Source organism: Eubalaena glacialis, chromosome 4 (genome assembly GCF_028564815.1).
Source record: "Eubalaena glacialis isolate mEubGla1 chromosome 4, mEubGla1.1.hap2.+ XY, whole genome shotgun sequence".
Classification (NCBI taxonomy): domain Eukaryota; kingdom Metazoa; phylum Chordata; class Mammalia; order Artiodactyla; family Balaenidae; genus Eubalaena; species Eubalaena glacialis.
The window spans coordinates 52,228-71,792 of NC_083719.1; the positions used below are offsets into that span (position 1 = coordinate 52,228).

Genomic DNA, 19,565 nt, shown 5'->3' on the forward strand with positions numbered 1-19,565 from the left:
CACCTACAAGGCCGCCCACACCCCGGGGCTGAGACGCCCCCAACCTGCCTCGCCCAGCAGCCTCCGGGGATGAGACCCCCTCCCACCTTCGCCCCGGCGCCCCCGAGGGAGAAGCGCCCCTCCCCGTCCCCCGCGGCCCCAGGCCCCGCCCCTCCGCCCCACGGGTGAGGCGGGCAGGGGGCGCGGCCGGGAGGGTCCGCCCCTCGCCCGCCGCCCTTCCCACGCCCCGCGTTCTGGCCTTCCGAGCGCTGTCGTCTCCGCGGACGGGACAAAGGCGGCGCCACCATGGCTCTCAGCGCGGCGCTCGGCCGGGGCGACCGGGGCTCGGGCAACAAGGTAGGGGACGGCCGGCGGCTGTGGGGAGGGTCCTGAGGCCGCGGCTGCGGCAGCGGGAGGGAGCTTTCACTTTTTCCGGTCACTTAAAAAGAGGGTTAGCAAACTTTTCCCTTAACCTCATGAATATTTATGAGGGAAGTATGCTTTTCAAGACAGATTTGCATTCCTGGCGTGTGAAGGGAGTGCAGGGGAGGGGGCTAGGACAAAAAGACGCTTGTGAAGTTGTCGCCAACAATGAGAATGTTCCTGAGTTATTCATTACCTCGAAACTGGTAGGACAAATCAATGAACTTTGTGCACGAAAGCAAAGAACTTTTACTTAAAAAATACCAGGATAGACTTTTATATTGGAAAGGCAGTCGATTTAAATAATGAACATTGACTAGTAAGCAAGACAGTGATTTCAGGTCTACAATAGTGTGGTGGAAGCTGTCTTGGATTTCTTCCTGTGACCTGCAAAAAGTGCGTCGGGTTTGTCTTTCCCTTTTTCCTGTGAACTAGATTACAGAGTGTTTTGGTACAGTAATTACACTCTACTCCTGTTACCCAACAGCATTTTCACTTTAAAAGTTTAGCTGGTACTTTCAGGTGTCTAATTAAGACTTAAAACACATAATTAAAAAATTAAGTTGAAGGTAGCTGAAACTGTGCATAATTAACAACTGAGCATCAGGTCGGCTTCAGCGTTCTGAGAAGAGATTTCAAAGTGGACAGAAGTGAGGCTTGGCTTCCTGACCCTAACCCTCCAACTCCCGGCTCTCTGCATCAGGAGGAACTCCAGAGGCCACCGTTTGCTCTCCGTGGACACCTTCAGACTCTAAGACGTTTCCATTGCTGGTGGAGCCACATCCCGGTACGGGAGGGCTGGGCGTCCCCCACGGAGATAATGCGCCCACTTCTGCTTCTGAGGAGACACCCTGTTTTGATCTCACAGTGTGGGATCCAGTCTGCAAACAGGAACAGTGGTCTGGGTTGGGATCACAAGTGAACTTGTCCAGGTGGGCCACAGAGAACAGAGCCCTGACCTTTCCAGTGGACTGGGGGCCTGGGTGCAGGTGACCTGTGGTTTTATCCCGTTAGAGGGGCCCCTGTGTAGGTCTAGTCTGAAATCGCCTTTGTGAAATGTGGACCTTTGTGTCTGTAGTTCATGAGCCTGGTGGTGGTCTCACCTGAATACTTTATTACTTGTAAAGCATCCCAAAAATGCTGGGCTAAGGAAATAAAGTCAGCCTGAATTTGCCCCGAGACTCTCTGGGATGTGTGTTCACAGGTTGTATCGTCCAGGTAAACACAGGAGACCCCAGACTCCCAGATCACGGCATTTTTTTTAATGAGAATCATTCAAGCCCAGTTCCCATGCCTCCCTCCTTCCAAACAGAACTAATGTGTCCTCTCTTTGTGCTTGAACAAAAATCAAGTCACGTAGAGCCATCCAGCCCTAACCGCCATCCTCCAGGACAGGGTACCCATTCTACAAATGGTGGAAAGCCAGGCTTCCGACTTGACCTGTGGCTCCCAGCCAAGAAGCAGCCTGGAAGTGGTGGCTTTCCTCTCCACACGGCTGTGCCCAGGGGCAGTGGTGCTTCTGCTCTGTATTTATCCTCTTGCCCTGTCAGAACAGGGCTTCTGTGCCCTGCTCTCCATGGGAGGTTGCCTCGGGATTGCAGCTTCTTTACCTGCATCCCTCTGCCCCTCACAGGGCCTGGCACTCAGCAGGTGTGCACAGGCCAGTGCTCACTGGTCCAGCCAAGAAAAATGATCCCAGAGAGACAGTTGGTCTGACCTAAGAGCCCAGCACACTTCTGAAGGGGTCAGGAGGGTGGTGGGACGGAGGGGTGGGCTGCGAGGTGGCAAGTCCTGCCCTGAACCTGTTGATCCTGAGAAGCCTTGGGAATCTGGGATCCTGTGAGCAGAATGCATCCCACCATTGCCATTTACCCTACAAGGGGGTCGAGGAGGGCAGGTGCCCAGGGAGTGGAGAGGAGGCTCTGGACCGCCACCTGGTGCCCAGAGAACAGGCCTGGGGTCTTGGATTGGATGTGCGCCCACATCCACCCCCTGTTATCTGTCAGCCTTTGGGCCGGTGGTTCAGCCTCCTGGAGTTTCAGTCTGTTCACTTACAGGATAACCTGTGGCCACCCACCTCTCGGAGCACCAGGGCGTCTAATTTTAAAAGGGATGAGTTGACGCTCCTTGAAAGGAAACCCAGGTCATCACCGAGCTGAATGTTCCTGAGCTGAAGGCTGTCTCTGTCCTGATACCTGGGACAACTTTCCAGGTGTCTCAGTTCACACCTGGGCCCGAATTCTCAAAGACAGCTTTCAGATACTTTTAGACAAGTGTCCAGCCTTACAGAACTTTCCCCAAAAGTGAGAAAATCAGGTTGTGCAAAACTCACTTTGTGGTGAGTTTATTTTATATGACTTTAAAGCTACTTATGTTTCTGAGACCTAGGATAGGGATTAAATCTAATGCCAACAACAGTTTGGGACAGGAATTAATTTGAAGTTCTGCACTAAAATTGTGCAAGTCTGCCAGGTAATGAGTATGTGCACCTCCCCTGGCGAAGTCTCACCTGCCTGCAGCCCCCCAGTGTGGGACCCCCAACCCTGGTACGCATCAGCCTCAGAAAGCTCCCATGGGTCATCCTGCCTGCAGCCCCCTCTGCAGCCCCCTGCCCCAGAGTGATCTGAACTGACATCACCTTATCCTGACTACCCTCAGTAGCCTGTTTCCCGAGGCAGCACCGGCTTTATTTCATTCCCCGTATTTCCCTGGTGCCTGGAATAGTGCATGGCACACAGTAGTTGCTCAACAAGTATTTGTCACAAGGTGGCAACTGTATCCCCTCCTCTGAAGCTCACTGTCACTCCCCCGCCCAGTCCCAACCTCACGGGGCTACACAGATGCAGGGCTTGCCCTGTGACCTGAGCTAACACGATTCCTGAGATTTTTAAGAATAAAATAACGTCCTCAGAGGGAGCAGCCAGGTTACAGCTGATTCTGGGAAACTTTACTTGCCTAAGTGCAATGTAGTAAAGCAGGTTCAAGGCAATTACAGAGAACAGCTTGGCAATACCTGGTGTGACATAATGAATGAACTTTGCATGTAGTTTTTGAGGTGGAGATGATAGTGCACGGTGCAGAAGAGAAGAAATGCCTGAATTAATTTTCAGTGAATGGGAAAGGTTGACTCTTCCCTTCATTGTCAAGTGGTTTGGAATTAGCTGCGGGCCATCAGGTGGCCTCGCCCGGAGAGTGAAGAGGTTGGAATGAGTTTCTGAGAGCTCTTGGGCTCTGTCTCTGGCTAGAATGAGACACAGGGCAGTGTGGATGGAAGCAGTGGGCTTGGTGGTTAGGGATGCAGGCTATGTGGCCACAGTGGCTTGGGTTCAGTTCTGGTTCCCCCACTGAGTGGGTGGGCAGGTAAGCCCCTCAACCTCACCATCTTTAGAATGGGGAAGATAATAGTATTACGATGTTCTTAGAATAGTGTCTGGCATACAGTAAGTGCTCAGTAAATGTTGGCTATTATTCTGTGACTCTGTGGTAGAGAGGAAGAGAGATTTTCATACAAATAAGAGAGAAAAAGGATTGAGTTATAATTTTTCATTGAATCCCTTAAGGAAAAATATTCATTGAAGTTATCTTCAAGGTATGTTGATGCTCAAAGATATCACCAGGGAAGAGGAATTACAACTACAATTATGTGCTATTTTAACAATGTGTTCATGAATTTTTTAAAGAAATGCTTTGTGAAAGTGCCCAAATCTATAGGTCATGAGCTCCACTTGAGTTCAAGGGTCCCAGAGCTTTCCCTATGGATTATTCAAAAAGACTGAAGAAAAGGTAACTGGAACAAGCATTTAGTCAGCCCAGAGTACCACGCTGGGTAAGGAGTGAGCGTTTGGTTCTCAGACTGATTCTTGCCCGTCCAGAGACTGCAACCCAGAGAATCACGGCGATGTGAACCGAGCAGACGAGCCTCAAAGCCCAGTATAAGCTCCCCCGAAAGCACATGTTTAAATAGGAAGAGCATGTGGAAGGGTTGTTGGGGACACAGAGCAACAAAAGCCACAATGAGGAGGAAACTACCATCACAATTTCTGGACTCTGGACGGTACCGGAACTAATTCTTTAAAAAAACAGCTAATTGAGGTGAAATTCACATGACACAAATTTAGCCATTTTAAATCAAACAATCTGGTGGCATTTAGTACATTCGCAATGGTGTGCAACCACCACCTCTGTCTAGTTCCAGAACATTCCTACACCCCAAAGCAAAACCCCACACCCATTAGGCAGCTTCTCCCATTCCACCCTCTGCTCAGCCCCTGGAACCACTAATGTGCTCTCTGTCTCTATGGATTTGTCTACTCTGAGTATTCCATATAAATGGAATCATAAAATAGTGACTTTTTATTGTGTTAAAATACATATAGCATGAAATTTACCATTCTAACCATTTTTTAGTTCAGTGGTATTACATCCATTCACACTGTTGTGCGCCATCACCGCCATCCGTTCCCACGACTCCCTGGTCTTGTAAATCTGGAACTCTGCAGCTATTGGACAGTACAACTCCTCACTCCGCCCTGCCCCCAGAGCCTGGCAACCGCCGTTCTACTTTCTGTCCTTACGATTGTGACTACGCTAAGTACCACCAAGTGTAAGTGGAATCATACAGTATCTGTCTTCTTATGATTGGTTTACTGCACTGAACATAATGTCCTCAAGTTTCATCCATGTTGTAGCATCATCAGAACTTCATTCCTTTTATGGCTGAATAATATTCCATTGTAGGGGACTTCCCTGGTGGCACAGTGGGTAAGACTCCACACTCCCAATGCAGGGGGCCCAGATTTGATCCCTGCTCGGGGAACTAGATCCCACATGGATGCGGCAACTAAGAGTTCACATGCCGCAATTAAGACCCGGCGCGGCCACAATAAATAAATAAATAAATATTTTTTTTTAAAGTTAAAAAAAATTAATATTCCATTGCATGGATGGACCATAAATTTGGTTTATCCATTTATCCGTTGATGGACATTGGACTGTTTCCGTCTTTTAGGTTTTGTGAATAATGCTGCTGTGATTATGTCTTTACAAGTTTTTGTGTGTACATATATTTTCATTTATTTCATTTATTGGGTATATAACTTCAGGGCCATATGGTAATTCTGTGTTTAACTTTTTTTTTTGGCCTTGCCACATGGCATGTGGGACCTTAGTTCCCCGACCAGGATCAAACCCATGCCCCCTGCAGTGGAAGCTCAGAGTCCTAACCACTGGACCACCAGGGAGGTCCCCAACTATGTTTAACTTTTTGATGAACCACCAGATTTTTTTTTCACAGCAGCCTAATCATTTTACATTTTCCCAGCAATGTATGAGGGTTCCAATTTCTCCACAGCTTCACCAAGACTTTTTATTTTCCAGTTTTATAGTCACCCTAGTGGGTATGAAGTGATATTGTAGTTCTGGTTTGCATTTCCCTAATGACTACTGATGTTGAACTTATTTTCATGTGCTTGTTGACCATCTGTATATCTTCTTTGGAGAAATGTCTATTCACGTTCTTTGCCCATTTTAAATTGAGTTGTTTGTCTTTTTATTGTTGAGTTCTAAGAGTTCTTTATATACTCTGGACACTAGACTCTTAACAGATATATGATTTGCAAATATTTTCTCCCATCTGTTGGCTATCCTTTTACTTTCTTGATAATATCTTTTGATGCACAAAAGTTTTAAATTTGGATAAAATTTAATTTATATATTTTTTCTTTCGTTGTTCATGCTTGTGGTGTCGTATCTAAGAAAACATACAAGGTCATGCCACATACAAGGTCATGAAGATTTATCCCTATGTTTTCTTCTAAGAATTTTGTAGCTTTAGTGCTTACATTTAGGTCGTTGATTCATTTTTAGTTGATTTTTGTGTGTGTATTTTGTATATGGATATCCACTTTTCCCATCACCATTTTTTGAAGAACTTATTTTTTCCCAATTGAATAGTCTTGGAACCCTGGTTGAAAGTCAGTTGGCTGTAGTTTGGGGGGTTTATTTCTGAACCCTCAGTTCTATTCCATTGGTCTATGTGTCTGTCTTTATGCCAAAACCACACTATTTTGATTACTGTAGCTTCGTAGCAGGTTTTGAAATCAGGAAGTGTGAGTCCTCCAAATTTGTCCTTCTCTTTCAAAATTCCTTTGGCTACTCAGGACCCCTTGCAATTCCATATTAATTTGAAGATTTTTTTTTTCCATTTCTAGAAAAAAAGCGATTGAAAGTTTGATAGAAATGGCATTGAATTTGTAGATCGCTTTGAATGGTATTGACATTTTAACAATGTTAAGCCTTCCAATCCATGAACCAGGGATGTTTTTCCATTTAATTAGGTTTCTTTAATTTCTCCCAGTAATGTTTTGTAGTTTTCAGTGTACAAGTCTTTCATCTCTTGGGTTAAATGTATTCTTCAGTATTTTATTCTTTTTAGATGCTATTATAGAATGGAATTGTTTTCTTAATTTCCTTTTTGGATTCTTCATTGCTGGTGTAGAGAAGCACAACTGATTTTTGCATGTTGATTTTGTATCTCATACCCTGCAACTTTGCTGAATCCACTTATTAGCTCTAGTAGCTTTATTTGTAGATTCTTTGTGATTTTCTACATATAAGATCATGTCATCTGCAAATAGAGATAGTTTTACTTCTTCGTTTCTAAATTAATTTGCCATTAATTTTTTTCTTGCCTAATTGCTCTGGCTGGAACTTCCAGGGCAGTGTTGCACAGCAGTGGAGAAAGTGGGCATCCTTGCCTAGTTCCTGTTGTTAGAGGAAAACCTTTTGGTCTTTCACTGTTGAGTATGAAATTAGCTGTGGGCACTGATAAGTGCCTTTTTATCATGTTGAGGAAGAGCCTTTCTATTCCTAGTTTTCTGGGTGTTTTTATCATGAAAGTGTTAGAGTTTGTCAAATGCTTTTTCAGCATCATTTGAGATGATCATAGGGGGTTTTTCTTCATTCTATTAATGTGGAGTATTATATTGATTGATTGTTGAACCACCCTTGCATTCCTGGGATAAATCCCACTTGGTCATGGTCAATAATCCTTGTAATATGCTATTAGATTTGGTTTCCTAGTATTTTGTTGAGAATTTGGAACAAATTTTATAACTCTGCTTTAAAATTTCATTATATTGTACAAGAATACATCTTAAGAATGTACGTTTTGAAATAAGAAGTAACCTCTTTAAGAAACAAGCTTGTGTCAAAGGCCAAAATATAAAATTACTAGGAACTCTGCAGAAGTTTAAGACTTCAAAATGTAGCTACTGGGTAAAAAGCCATTTGGGGAAGGACTGTGATGAGGTTAATCCGTATAAAATGCTTAAGCAGTGTCTGACACATACCAGAGTTCACACGTTTCCATCATGTTGTCTTTGGGGTACAATCAAGCATCCAAGAGGTGCTTGCGTCCCCTCCTGTGATAATACCTGCCTCAGCACTATAGTTTTCACTTTCTTGTGATACACCCCCTACTAGGCTATCAGCCCAGGACATTGATCTTTGTCTCCTTCAGGGTGCTTAGCACACAGTAGGTACTCCATAAATGCACTTTGGTGTTGAGAGTGGAAAATATTTAGTGATCCAGGAGAGTGGTGCCTCTGTGACCAGTGTATCATGAGAAAGACCACAGGTAAGGAGTGAGGAAAGAGCAGAAACACAGGGTTGGCGCATCGGGACCGGGCCCTGGGAGGAAGTGTCCCCTGACGCTGCGCTTCCTGTGGGATTTCTGCTCAAACCACAAGGGGAGAGGAAGCAGAGCACCTGGTCCAGGCTGGACCGACAGTTGGAGAGAGGCACCTGGACCCTGCAGTGGGTTTCGGCAGCCCCTTCAATGGTGCTTAGGCAAACGAGGGCCCACCTCTCAAATCCTGAAATGCCAACACTCATAGATGCTTTCATTGGCCAACTTTCATGCTGCCAAAAAGTACAGATTTTATTTCAATATTCCCCTAAGCTTTGTCTTCCGTGTTTTCACATCAGTTAATATTTTGTCCCTCCTGTCACCCCATCTTGATCCATCACACTCTTCCCAGCTGGAGGAAACAGATGCCTTCCAACCACACCCCAAATGGTTCACAACCACCATGAGTTTGGGGGTCTCAGGCAGGCTGCGTGGGGCGCTGTCAGTGCCCAACCCCTCCCCTGGTCTCCTGCCCCTCGCCTTACAGGGGCGGCGCTCTTAGTGCTTCCCTGGGCCCTGGATCCTCAGGACACCTGAGCTCTGTGCAGCCTGTGCACCCACTGGCCTCTGGCCCGCTGACCTCTGTGCACGGGAATTATACTAGGACAGCAGCCTCTTCACTGCTGGCTCAGATCTCCGAGGTGCTCACAGCCTTCGAGCGCTGCCCAGATGGCGTTATTACACGTGGCTTTTCCCTTTGGAGTCCTGGAGGGGTGGTTGTTCGGAGCAAATCTGGTAAAGGCCTCCTGAGTCTTGCACCTCCCATTCCGAGTGGCGGCACGACTTCCTCTCTGGACCCTGCTCCGGCTGGTCTAGGACAGACCTGGGTGTCACCGCTCTGTGACGGCCTCGGGGGTCTTCTGTTAACCCCCAACCTCATACACTTACAGCAAGGTGCTGGGTGGAGACTGACACCACTCACTCTTCCTGCCAAAGTGCGTCATCCCTGCCAAGCCCAGCACTGCATGAGTAGGGTTCCCTTGATCTCCGTTCTCCCTTTTCCTTCCCCCTCTTAGTTCACAGAGTGACATATTTCAGGGCCCATTTGTTTTGCCTCTTGAATTCAAACACTGTCAGTAAAATGTAGCAAGTGAAGGGGGAGAATAGCAGTCCCCGCTCTGGGAGGAGAGGGGCTTCTGCACAGCACTGATCAGAGACCCGGGTGCGGGCCCCAACCTCACACACTGTTTCTCCGGTTTCCTTGCACGCAGGGGTGTTATTTTTACACCCCTGCGACTTGCTCGAGTCCACACACCCCTGCGCTACATTCCCACCCTCACTCTGGATTTACTGCCATTATTTGCAGAATTCCCGCCAATCCTTGTGAGGATTCAGTAACCTGGGTCAGGCCTTCTGCTATTGAAACACTGTCCTCTGAGGGCACAGATGTCAAATATTTACTAGTGTCTCATCAAATTCCTGAGCCATTGAACGGATGGGCGGACCCAGCACAGAGTCTTGATAAAGTGAGGTTCAACATACCCTGAATTGGTTTAAAACAGAATTATAACTGGAAACTAAAAAAAAAAAACCACTCCTCACTCATCTCCATCCTCACCTCTACCCTTGCTCACCTCCAGCCTCACCTCTACCCTCACTCACCTCCATACTCACCTCCACCCTCCCTCGCCTCCACACTCACCTCCACACTCACTCACTCCCTCCTTTTGTTCTACCCATTTATAGTACCAATCAAGCTGAAAATTCAGGGTTAAACTTTGGTACTTGAGCTGAGAGCTGTCCCCTTATGGGCTCAAGGAAACCCACATGTTATAAGCAGACTAGCCATATCATTTATTGTCCAAATTCAAACACTTTGAGGAGAAAGAGAGAGCTATTGCCTTGACCACAGGTGAAAACCCAAACTGTGTGGGAAACCCTGCCCTGGTTGCCGGTCTGTGACTTGCGGTATCCCCACCTCCTGGGGTCGTTCTTCTCCGTGGGTGAGGAACGCTCATGCACAGGTGTTTGCCCACCTCCCTCCTGGACCAGGTGTGTGACTCCCAGTGTGAGCGCCTGAGAGCCAGGCTGTGCAGACATGCTGCCTACACGGCCCCCAGCAGAGCCCCCAGCCTGCACTCATCCGGCTCTGCCCGTCAGGCTGCTCGCACTCTGAGCCTGGCTGCCACTGGGTGCTTCTAGTTTGCACCAGCACCACTCCCTCTATACTGTGTTTGCCCCCAGGGCTCCCCCTGTTGTGTAATTCCAGGAGTTGTAAGCGCCTGCCAGGCCCTTTCAGAGTGTGGTTTGGGGCTCCAGGGTTAGCTTCATCTTCAGAGTCGACATCCCTCCCAGTTTTGTTTGGCAAGTCCTTCTCTGTCCCTCTCAGGTCCCTTTCTCAGGAAACCCAGGGCCCATTCACATGGCAGGAGCCACACATGCCCTGCCTGTCTGTGCCTGGGACCATTATGCTTTGTGGTCACTTTCTTGGGGCAGTTCGGCGGCGGGGAGGGTGCATGAAAAGCACCGTTTAGCATTGCAAGTACACACAGTACAGGTTTCTTATTAGAATATCTGTTTTGTTCTTCTAATCATGCATATAGAGTTTGCATTTCCCCTCAAATACCTTAAATTTTGCTTAAACATGCTGCCACCTGCCTCTGCCTTCCTGCACTCCAGTATGGCCTCGTGAGGTGTCTCTGTAGCGCTTTCCCTGCGAGAACGTCTGCAGGCTTGAAACTTTCACCCCACCTTCCTTCTGGAAAAAACAAAGGTGCTCCAGCCCAGGCCCAGGCCCAGCCCCGATTCCCAAACAACCTCAGCCCAGTGTCAGCAGTCTTCACCTGTCCCACCAAAACTAAAGATTAAGGCTAAATCATGAGGTCCTTTAAGAAAGCACAGGAACCATGTGTAAAAGCCCAGACATTGTGGGCTTCTTACCTTAATGGTTAATATCAAATTAGGATCTGGTACAGCTACCTTCAGGGCGCTATCAGGCAAGGAGCATTGCCAGCCTGAGGGGCACTCTTCCAGGGTTCCTGCACCCTTGTTTGAAGAACCCCAGTCACACTGGTTCCCAACTTTCCTCGCGGCTGCTGTGTCACAGCTGTGGTCGGGGGTCCCCACTCAGAGGATGCTTTGGAAAGATGTTAGGTAACATTTTAAACCTAGTAGTGCAAACATACAATATCACACTCCCACTGACCGTCTCTGTACTTGCTGCTGCTTTATTTATGTAGGAATGTAATCCAAAAGTGTAAAAAGAAAAGCAAGCAAAGAAAAAAAAAAACCATGTAATTGGTGATTTAGGTGAAATCGGCTGTCAGAGCTACAATTTAGAAAAATTAATTTCAGTCGTCCATTGAGTGTCGTCTAGAATTAGTTTTTTCTCTGTTGGAAACATGCGAAAGGCGTAGGGAGGCCAGGTGTGCTGGCTGAAGACAGGATGCCAGGCAGACGCCCGCAAAGCAGCTGGACTCAGACAAAAGGGAACTAGCTTTTGAAGGTGTTTTGTTTTGGCTCAATTTAACAGTGATGTGAACAAAAAAGGACAACAAAACCTTGGAGGGATGAAAATGAGTTTTTATCTTTATACGTGAGAAGCCACACGTCTGATTGAGCTGACAAATTTCAAGAGCACTTTTCTTTCCTGACAAAGGGTTTTCCAGATAAATTAAGCAGGAAAGAATGGCTCCTATCAATTTTTCTCTGAAAGAACTGTAAATATGGCTGCAGAGGCAAATGGTGTCCATTGGCCGAGCAGCCCAAACTCGTCTGCAGGCCTCGAAGCCCGCGCACACTCTGCTGGGACTGGGTCTCCACGGAGGACCCGGGGTAGAAAAGTTAGGTTTGCTGTAATGAAGACTACGGGAGATTTCTCTAAGTTGACGTGATCTTTTCTGGTTTAGAATGAACAAAACTCTTGCTTCCAGCTGAAATTGTACTTCATCACGAGGGCACCAATCTGGACTGATGGTGGTTAATGGCAGTTTTGCGCACTTTTTATCGAACACCTTCAAAGAACTAAATGAACTAAAGAACTAAATTCAGCCAAAATGTCTTAAAAGCCAACATTTCATTGTCAGTTTGCATTTTGTATTAAAAAATAAAAAGCTTTGAAGTCCTTTCAAGATGAAATACATTGTTACCTTGTGGAATAATTGGTGAATTAGATTCATAGTAACCTTTCCATTTTACAAATGGAGAAACCAGAAGTGCAGAAATCTTGGGGACTTTGTGCTGTGCCACAGCTGATATAGAACCAGGGTTGACATTTACACGCCCTCACCTCAGCCAGGGGACGCCCTCCACCACCTGGCCAGCCTCCTCTTCCTTGGCCCCTCCACACCAGCCCCCTCTGGCCCTTCCTTCCTTTGCTTCCCCGGTGGGTCCGTTTCCCCTCTGTGCTGAGGGCAGGACCTTGTCTGTTTGACTGACCACCGTGGGGTCAGCAGGTGAACGGTAAGCAGGGGGTCACTCCCTGGTCACTGCTGGTGCAATGGGCTCCTGAGCCCAGGGCAGGCTTTGGTCTGGGACTTTGTGTTTGCAGCTGCTTCTGTCCTGGGTAAAGACCAAGTGAACATGTGATGGGGCTTCCCATGTGCATCCATCACTGTCTAACGGATGCTGCGTGAAAGACCCCTCCCAAGACTTTCACAGCTCCTGAGTTTGGGAGCTTCTCAATGGCTTATGAGGTTGTCAGATGCAGAAAAGGATAACTGAGGACTTTAACTGACTCCTTTGAGACATTTTCCATGCACTTGACCATGAGTAGAAATCAAGAAGCCCCCAGAGACAGAGGCAGTGGGTGGCCATCCCCTCAGTCTCAGGCTCAGACCAACGACTGCCCAGCCTCAGAGCACACAGAGCAAAGCTATTCCGGAGCGAAATAATGCAGGATCACGTGTCACTGTCAGTGAGGTGGAACTTGAGTGCTGGATCCGAGAATGGTGGTGTTCACATAGCCCTCACCCCTCCGTGTCTTCACCCAGAAAGCGGCCGTGCTGGAGCCCATGCTGCAGTGTAGTCGCTGGGGTCCATGCCACTCGGATGAGGAAGCGGAGTGGGGCTGCCCAGTCCTCCGTCCTCACGCCCCCGGCCAGCGGCCTTGCAGGAGTCCCCTCCCTGAGAGTGGGGTCAGCACACCTTCTGTGAAGGGCCAGACAGGAGGGAGTCTAGGCTTTGAGGGGCCGTTCGGTCTGGGTCACAGAAGGAGGGGGGCTGCGTTCCAGTAAACTCTCCGGAGAACACCCAGGGGAAGCGTCTGAGGGTGTCTGGTAGAGGGCAACTCACCGAAAGATGAAGCAAGCAAATCCCTGAAGCTGCGGCAACACGGGCGTGAGAGGACGGCTGCTGACAGAATCGTGTACTAAGCGCAGCCTCGTGGGCTGGGGCTGTGCAGCCCGCAGCAGAAGTTAGATGCGCAGACGTGGCTGTGAGCTGCGAAGGGCCGTCTTGTCACACCGCTGGGCTTGCGGCATCTCGGGACATGGGTCGGCGGCCGCAGGAGGGGCACGGCTCCTATGGGGGCGCGTCCGACGGGGCAACGGCCCCACCCCGCTCTGGCCGCTTGGACCCGCGCCTCTGAAGGAAGGTGCTCTGCCGTTCTTTCTGTCTCTGGAGCTCTGTCTGGAGAGGATTGATTTTAGGAATGCTTGAGAAGTTCTGTTTATTTGATTTTGTTTCATAACCTAAGGTTGGTTCTATGTGTGATTTGTTTAATGCCAAGTCCTGGGTAGGAAAGCAGGCACCTTACAACATGAGTAAGATGGGAAAATGAGGTTGTACTTGAACGGAAAAGGGAATCATGTTGAAAAAAGTACTGTGGCTTTGCAGCTGGGAATGTTCCAGCCCCGAAGGCCAAAGGGCGTGTTTCATTCCGGAGTTCCCCCGCTTGTTCTCAGGAAGAGAGCCTCTGGCCAACCGGGTCGGACACGCACCTGGCACCTGCCGCACCTGGCACCTGCCGTAGCCAGGGCCTCTCCTGAGGCCCCAGCCCTCCATCCTTGCCGCTACGCTGTGTAGCAGCCGAGGGAACAGAGGCACGGCGTGAGACTGAGTGAGGTGCATGGGCCGGGCCTCCTTCCCACGCCTCAGCGCACCTGACCCAAGCCAGGGACCCACCGGGGTGGAGAGGGTCCAGAGCCCCTCCTGCAGAGCAGCCCCCACCCGCTGGCTCCATCTCAGCAAGTTCCTAACCACTCCTCACTGGTCTGGGCGCTGGGATAAGCGAGAAAAGCGTAAATCAGGTTTAAAAGGAAATTGGTGGAGTGCAAGCCGCCTGGGAAATCCTTGCTCCAGGTGGACTCCGGCATCTCAGGAAGGGGGAGGGAAAAGGAAGTGCAGCCTCGTTCCACTCGATCCAGGAGAGGTGGCCGTCCCAACGCGCTGTAGGGGGGACAGTCCCTGGGCTGCGTGTTCAGCGCTGATGGATTTTCGTTGTCAACAATCCCCAGCGCCCCATAATCCCCTGTAACCCTAACCTCACTTTAGAATTCCGCAGTCAGGTGATGGCGTGTTGCACCTTTAGTAAGTCATCTGTAAATTCAGAGAAGACATTTTCAGGGTTTATTTGGAATTATTATTTTCTGGATTCACCTCCAGGGCCTGTTACAGAAGGTACAGCCCTGAAGCTTGAACCCTGAAGTAGCTCCTTTGTTTAGGCATCCTCCTAATTTGGCTCTGGAAACTGAAAAGTGTTGGTACCATGAAAAAGCACAGTCTGTGGATGAAAAAACTCAGAGCTGAGATGTTTCCAGAACACACGGTCAGCCCCCGGAAATACAGACAGCCGGAACCACCTCGCCAACAGCGGGGGCCGGAGCCCCAGGCTCTGCCCCCGGCCCCGCCTCTCGGGGCTCGGTCACCCAGGAAGCTCCAGCTCAGGACTCTGGAGACAGCTGTGTCCCTGCAGGTGCACTGCAGAACACCTGTCCAGGGGGCCCCTCGGTGGAGATGTGTGCCCTGCCCGCCCTCGTGGGAGGTGTCCCCCGGATGCTGTAGTCACCAGTGACCCTGAGTCGCAGGGGTCGTCACATCAACTTTATCTGTGATCAGATAAATCATGGAATGGCCCCTCTCTGGTGCTGCGCGGCTCGTGGAAGGTTCGAGGTGGGGCACGAGCCTGCTTGCAAAGCTTCTGCCAGAACTGGCATCCACGCGGCCAGCACATTTCCTTGTCACGTGGCCACACCTGATGTGGGTGGGCAGGGCGCACCGTCCTCCCCAGGGAAGCAGGGGTCCCTGAACAACAGCCCCACAGAGGGTTTGCCCTGTTTCCTGCCAGCTCAGCGCCTTAGTGGAACACATTTCCTCTGTCCAGCATCCTGGAGACTGACTGCCCTCCAGAGGGATCCTTCCATGTAAATTAAGCTCTTCTAGAGTCCGAGCTTCTTTGTCGTAAATATTTGGTCCAACATTCCTCTGCCTTTCTCTTCTAAAGATGCTGTGGCTGTAACTCAGCTCCATCAACAGGCAGGGTGGGCCACATTGTGCACTGGCTGAAAGCAGACCCTGGTTTTGGAGACACGGGACGAGGAGACAGTTAAGTGCTAAGTGAGCAATCTGAGCTCGCCTGGATTAGGGAGACCGAGAAGCATTTGTGGAGGGTGTGAGGTGAGCTACAAGGGCCCAAGGGCCAGGGCCCAAGGAGCACTGGCCGGGAGAGAAGACTCACCCCACAGGTGGCAGATGCTGCCGCCTCGGCCCAGGAAAGGTCCAAAGGTGGTGGCTGGATGGAGAGGTCCAGCTCCTGCTTTCCCGGCCAAGGACAGGCAGGTCACACCAATGTTGATCTTGTAAACCTTCCTTCCACCAGGCCCTCCGCTTAGAGGCAGCTGCAGCAAGGCCGTCCTAAACCGCAAGTCATTAATATCAGAAAAGACAGGGAGGGCTGGAGAGCCAACCGCAGCTCAGAGAAGAGGCTCTCTTAGAGGCTCTGTTCACTGCTGTGAAATTTAAGGGCCGTTGTTTGAATATGAAAGAGCTAGGAATAGCATAAGGTGGTTCCTTCCTTAATTATTTTCAGTGACCTGAGGAAACACAGGCTGCTCTGTGGAGACACTGGGGCAGGTCCACGTCCAGCCCCCTCATTTCTTCAGACGAAGGTCCTGGTCCTTAGACTGAAATTTTCCTTTTGGGATTTTAAAAACACTTTAGGCCTAAATACAAAGAGTTGTTTTTTTTTAATACTAGCATATTTATTTATTTTAATACCTTTTGTTGTTAGTTTGATAGAAAAATCTGTAAGCAGTATTTAATATTTAATGTAATGAATACTTAGCACTGCATTTTTAAAAGTTTCAAATTAGAGAGTGTTTTCTCACGACTCTTCTCTGCCAGCTCCATGCGCTGCTGAAATCCACTCTAATGGCTCCTCCTGCAGGACGGCCAGAGCAGATCTTGATGGAAAACCAGACTGCAGAAGTGAGACACGGAGTCCAGGGAGGTGCATGGCAGGAGCGGGGCGAGGGTGTGTGTGCATGTGTGTGTGCGTGTGTGTGCATTGTGCGTGAGGAGGAGATGAAGGTGCAGGGCACAGTTCTCATGGGTGCATGCATGTGTGCGTGTATGCGTGTGTGTGCATGTGTGCGTGTGTGCATGTGTGCACGTGGGAGTGTATGCGTGTGTGCATGTGTGCGTGTGTGCATGTGTGCACGTGGGAGTGTATGCGTGTGTGCATGTGGGCGTGTGTGCATGTGTGTGGGTGTGTGTGCATGTGTGTGGGTGTGTGTGCGTGTGTGCATTGTGCACGTGGGAGTGTGTGCATGTGGGCGTGTATGCATGTGTGTGCGTGTGTGCGCATGTGCGCGTGTGTGTGTGTGCCTGTGGGTAGACCGAGGTACGGGGCGCAGTCCTGTCCCCTTGGCTTCCTCTGAGATTTGCTCATTGCGGACTGTGGGCAGCCTGCTGGAATATGCAGCTTTCTGGGGCCTGCCCACTGGGACGTGCTGACACAGACCTGCCTCTGTCAGGCTGTAGGAATTAAACACACGGGCTCATTGTCAATCTCAGCAGCTGTAAAGTCAGCTCCAGCCCCGGCCTCTCTCACTGCTGGAGGAGGGCGTGTGCCCACGAGGACAGCCCCTGGTGTCCACGGGACACTTCCTCCTGGGAACCTAGCCCACGCAGACACCCTCCTTGGCCCACTGGACTCTGCTGACCCCCCCTCTCAGCTGCCCATCTCCCATCCCAGGCACTCAGGCCCTGGCCGCATCCTGTCCTCCTGTTGTGGGTTCCTGGATAGCACCTGGCTATCGCAGGAAGAGAGGAGAAATCCCTGGAATACTCCTTGCCCACAGCTGCCCCCTGCTTCCGTGGCAAGGCCAGCCTGGACCCCGGGATTGCCTGTCTGCTTGCCCTGTGCTCCCGCCTGCACGTCCTGCCCCCGGATCTGGCCTCGGTCCCTGGGGTCAGGTTTTGGGGATCCCCTCCCCCGCAGACTGAGAGTTAGTGAAGGGCAGGGTTGCCCTGGGCAGGGCTTGCTGGCTGTGTTGGTGTGGACAGAGGGAAGGAGCTGGGCCAGCCGTGGGCATCCTGAGGACATAGCCTGGTATGGGGAGGGGGCCTCTGGCCAGAGCACAGTGGTGTCTGTCACCAGCGTGAGACGTCACCACGAGGCCCAGTGGCTCAGCCAGGCCACCCCCGGGTCCTGAGACTTCTGGGTGGGACTGTAGCGTCAGACCTGGGCCCCAGGTGGGCCAGCGTCCCTGGGCTTCAGGGAGGACAGGCATTGGAGTGAGAAGAGGAAGGCCGTGCTCCTCCTGCACAGTCGCCACTCTGGGCTCAGTGATAACCGAGAGGTTTAAACGGTGGCTCTCGGATGGGCTGTGGAATTCAGAGAGAAAGGGTCTCAGCAGTCGAGGGCTCCCTGGAGCCCCCTCCCCAGCTGCCGGCATCCAGAGTCTCCCGGAGGCTTCCTGTGCCAATTTCATTAGAACGCGGGTCAGGAGAGCTGGACATGTGCCGGAGGCGGCTGCTCACCAAGGCCTGGGGTCTCTAAAGCTAGGCCAGCGGGATTTGGGGCACACGATGCTTTCGGTGACCTCCGAACTCTTCCAGGAGCCTAGAGCGCGGACCTCAAGAGGCCCAGGCACTTTCCCTTCCCAGCGCTTCCCTCCCTGTGCAGCTTTGGGCTTAGAAGCATCTTCAGCCTGCACAGCCAGGAGGGCCAGGAAGCCCTAACACGCAGCAGCTGGCCAGTGGAGAGCAGGGCCGGGTGTAGACTGGCCAGGTGTGGGCAGGCTGGATGCAGACAGCTCTGGTATAGACAGGCTAGCACACCAGCCCAGCCAAGGGGACCAGGCTTCCTAGACAGGTTTTCTTTGACTCAAAGGTGGTTTCTGGGTCTCTGCACACAGGAAATCAGAGATGGCCATCGGGGCCCTGGACAGGACACCGGGGGCCGCCACTGGGCCCTTGCAGGAAGGAGACCTCTGTTAAGAGTACCTGAGTGGCTGTAACCAGGTCGGCTGCCCAGAGCAGCCCTCCTGGGAGTGTGGGTTTCGTGCCAGCCTCCTCATTCACGCCGATGGGGCTGAGAAAGTGGCCATTGATGGAAAGTGGGCCACAGGGAGGCCCACTGCTCGGACGGACTGCCGGAAGGGTTCCAGTGTCCCGTGATGGGTACCTGCTGCCGCCCTTACAGCCTGATTTTTATTTCTAAAATCTGGCCAGAGGCAAAGGCCACAGTGGTGAATTTCTGGGGCAGAAGTGCCTGGCTGACAGGCACCCCAGCTCAGATGGTCCCATCTTAGGCTGTGCGCCATCTGGGGTGTGTCTGGGGGCTGGTCATGGGGATGCCGGAGGAGCCGACTCCCAGACCAGACGGGGGCCCTTTGTGACCGCTGCCCTCCCCCCACCCACCCATCCAGGGACGGTGCCTCTGGGACCATGCCCCAGCCCACTTCTGTTTGCTCTCTGCACCCTGACATCAGCCCACTGTGGATTTTCAGAGCAAGGTGACATGACTGTGTCCTGGAGAAGCCCCCCAGCCTGGCTGAGGCGGGTGCACAGGACTGGCTGCCCGGTCTTCCCCTAACCCCATCTAAGACCCCGTCCTGTGTCCTAGACGCGCCCTACTGTCCCTGGGCGTGATGACCCAGATGTCAAGGGGTCACCCACAAGATTGGGCGTCTGGGCTCCTTGGTCGTCGGGGTGGCCGCAGGGCAGGCGTCCCCAAGGTGGCTGTGCCGATGCCTCTGACTTTCTTGCGCTCTCTGTCCCCATCGCGACGTGAGGGGCTGCACTGGGTCAGAGGCCAGCCCATGTCTGTTCAGGGTAGTGGGGGAGGGTCTCGGAACCTGGTCTGTGCGCCGCCTGCTGGGGACCCTCTCTATCCAGCACTCTGTCGTCTTGGGTGCCTTCCCTGGGGTGGCCCCTGCAGACCCTCTCCTGATGTGTGGGCTGCCTTGCCATGGCTGCAGACGGCCTGCGGCTCCATCCTGGGTTCACACCCTCACTCATCCTCAGGGATGCTGCACTTGAATTAAAATGTGAGCACTGCACAGCGGGCCAGCCTCGGCTGCATCTCTCCAGC

At 51.1% G+C, this 19,565-nt stretch overlaps 1 protein-coding gene across 1 annotated transcript in view; it reads left to right on the top strand.

The window, feature by feature from the left end:
- Nucleotides 1–125: 125 nt before the first annotated feature.
- PLEKHG4B (pleckstrin homology and RhoGEF domain containing G4B) overlaps nt 126–19,565 on the top strand; it is a 61,888-nt gene continuing 42,448 nt past the window's right edge. The window contains 1 exon segment of the mRNA XM_061187610.1: nt 126–336. Coding sequence (XP_061043593.1) covers nt 286–336 — 51 coding nt within the window. The 5' untranslated portion in view covers nt 126–285.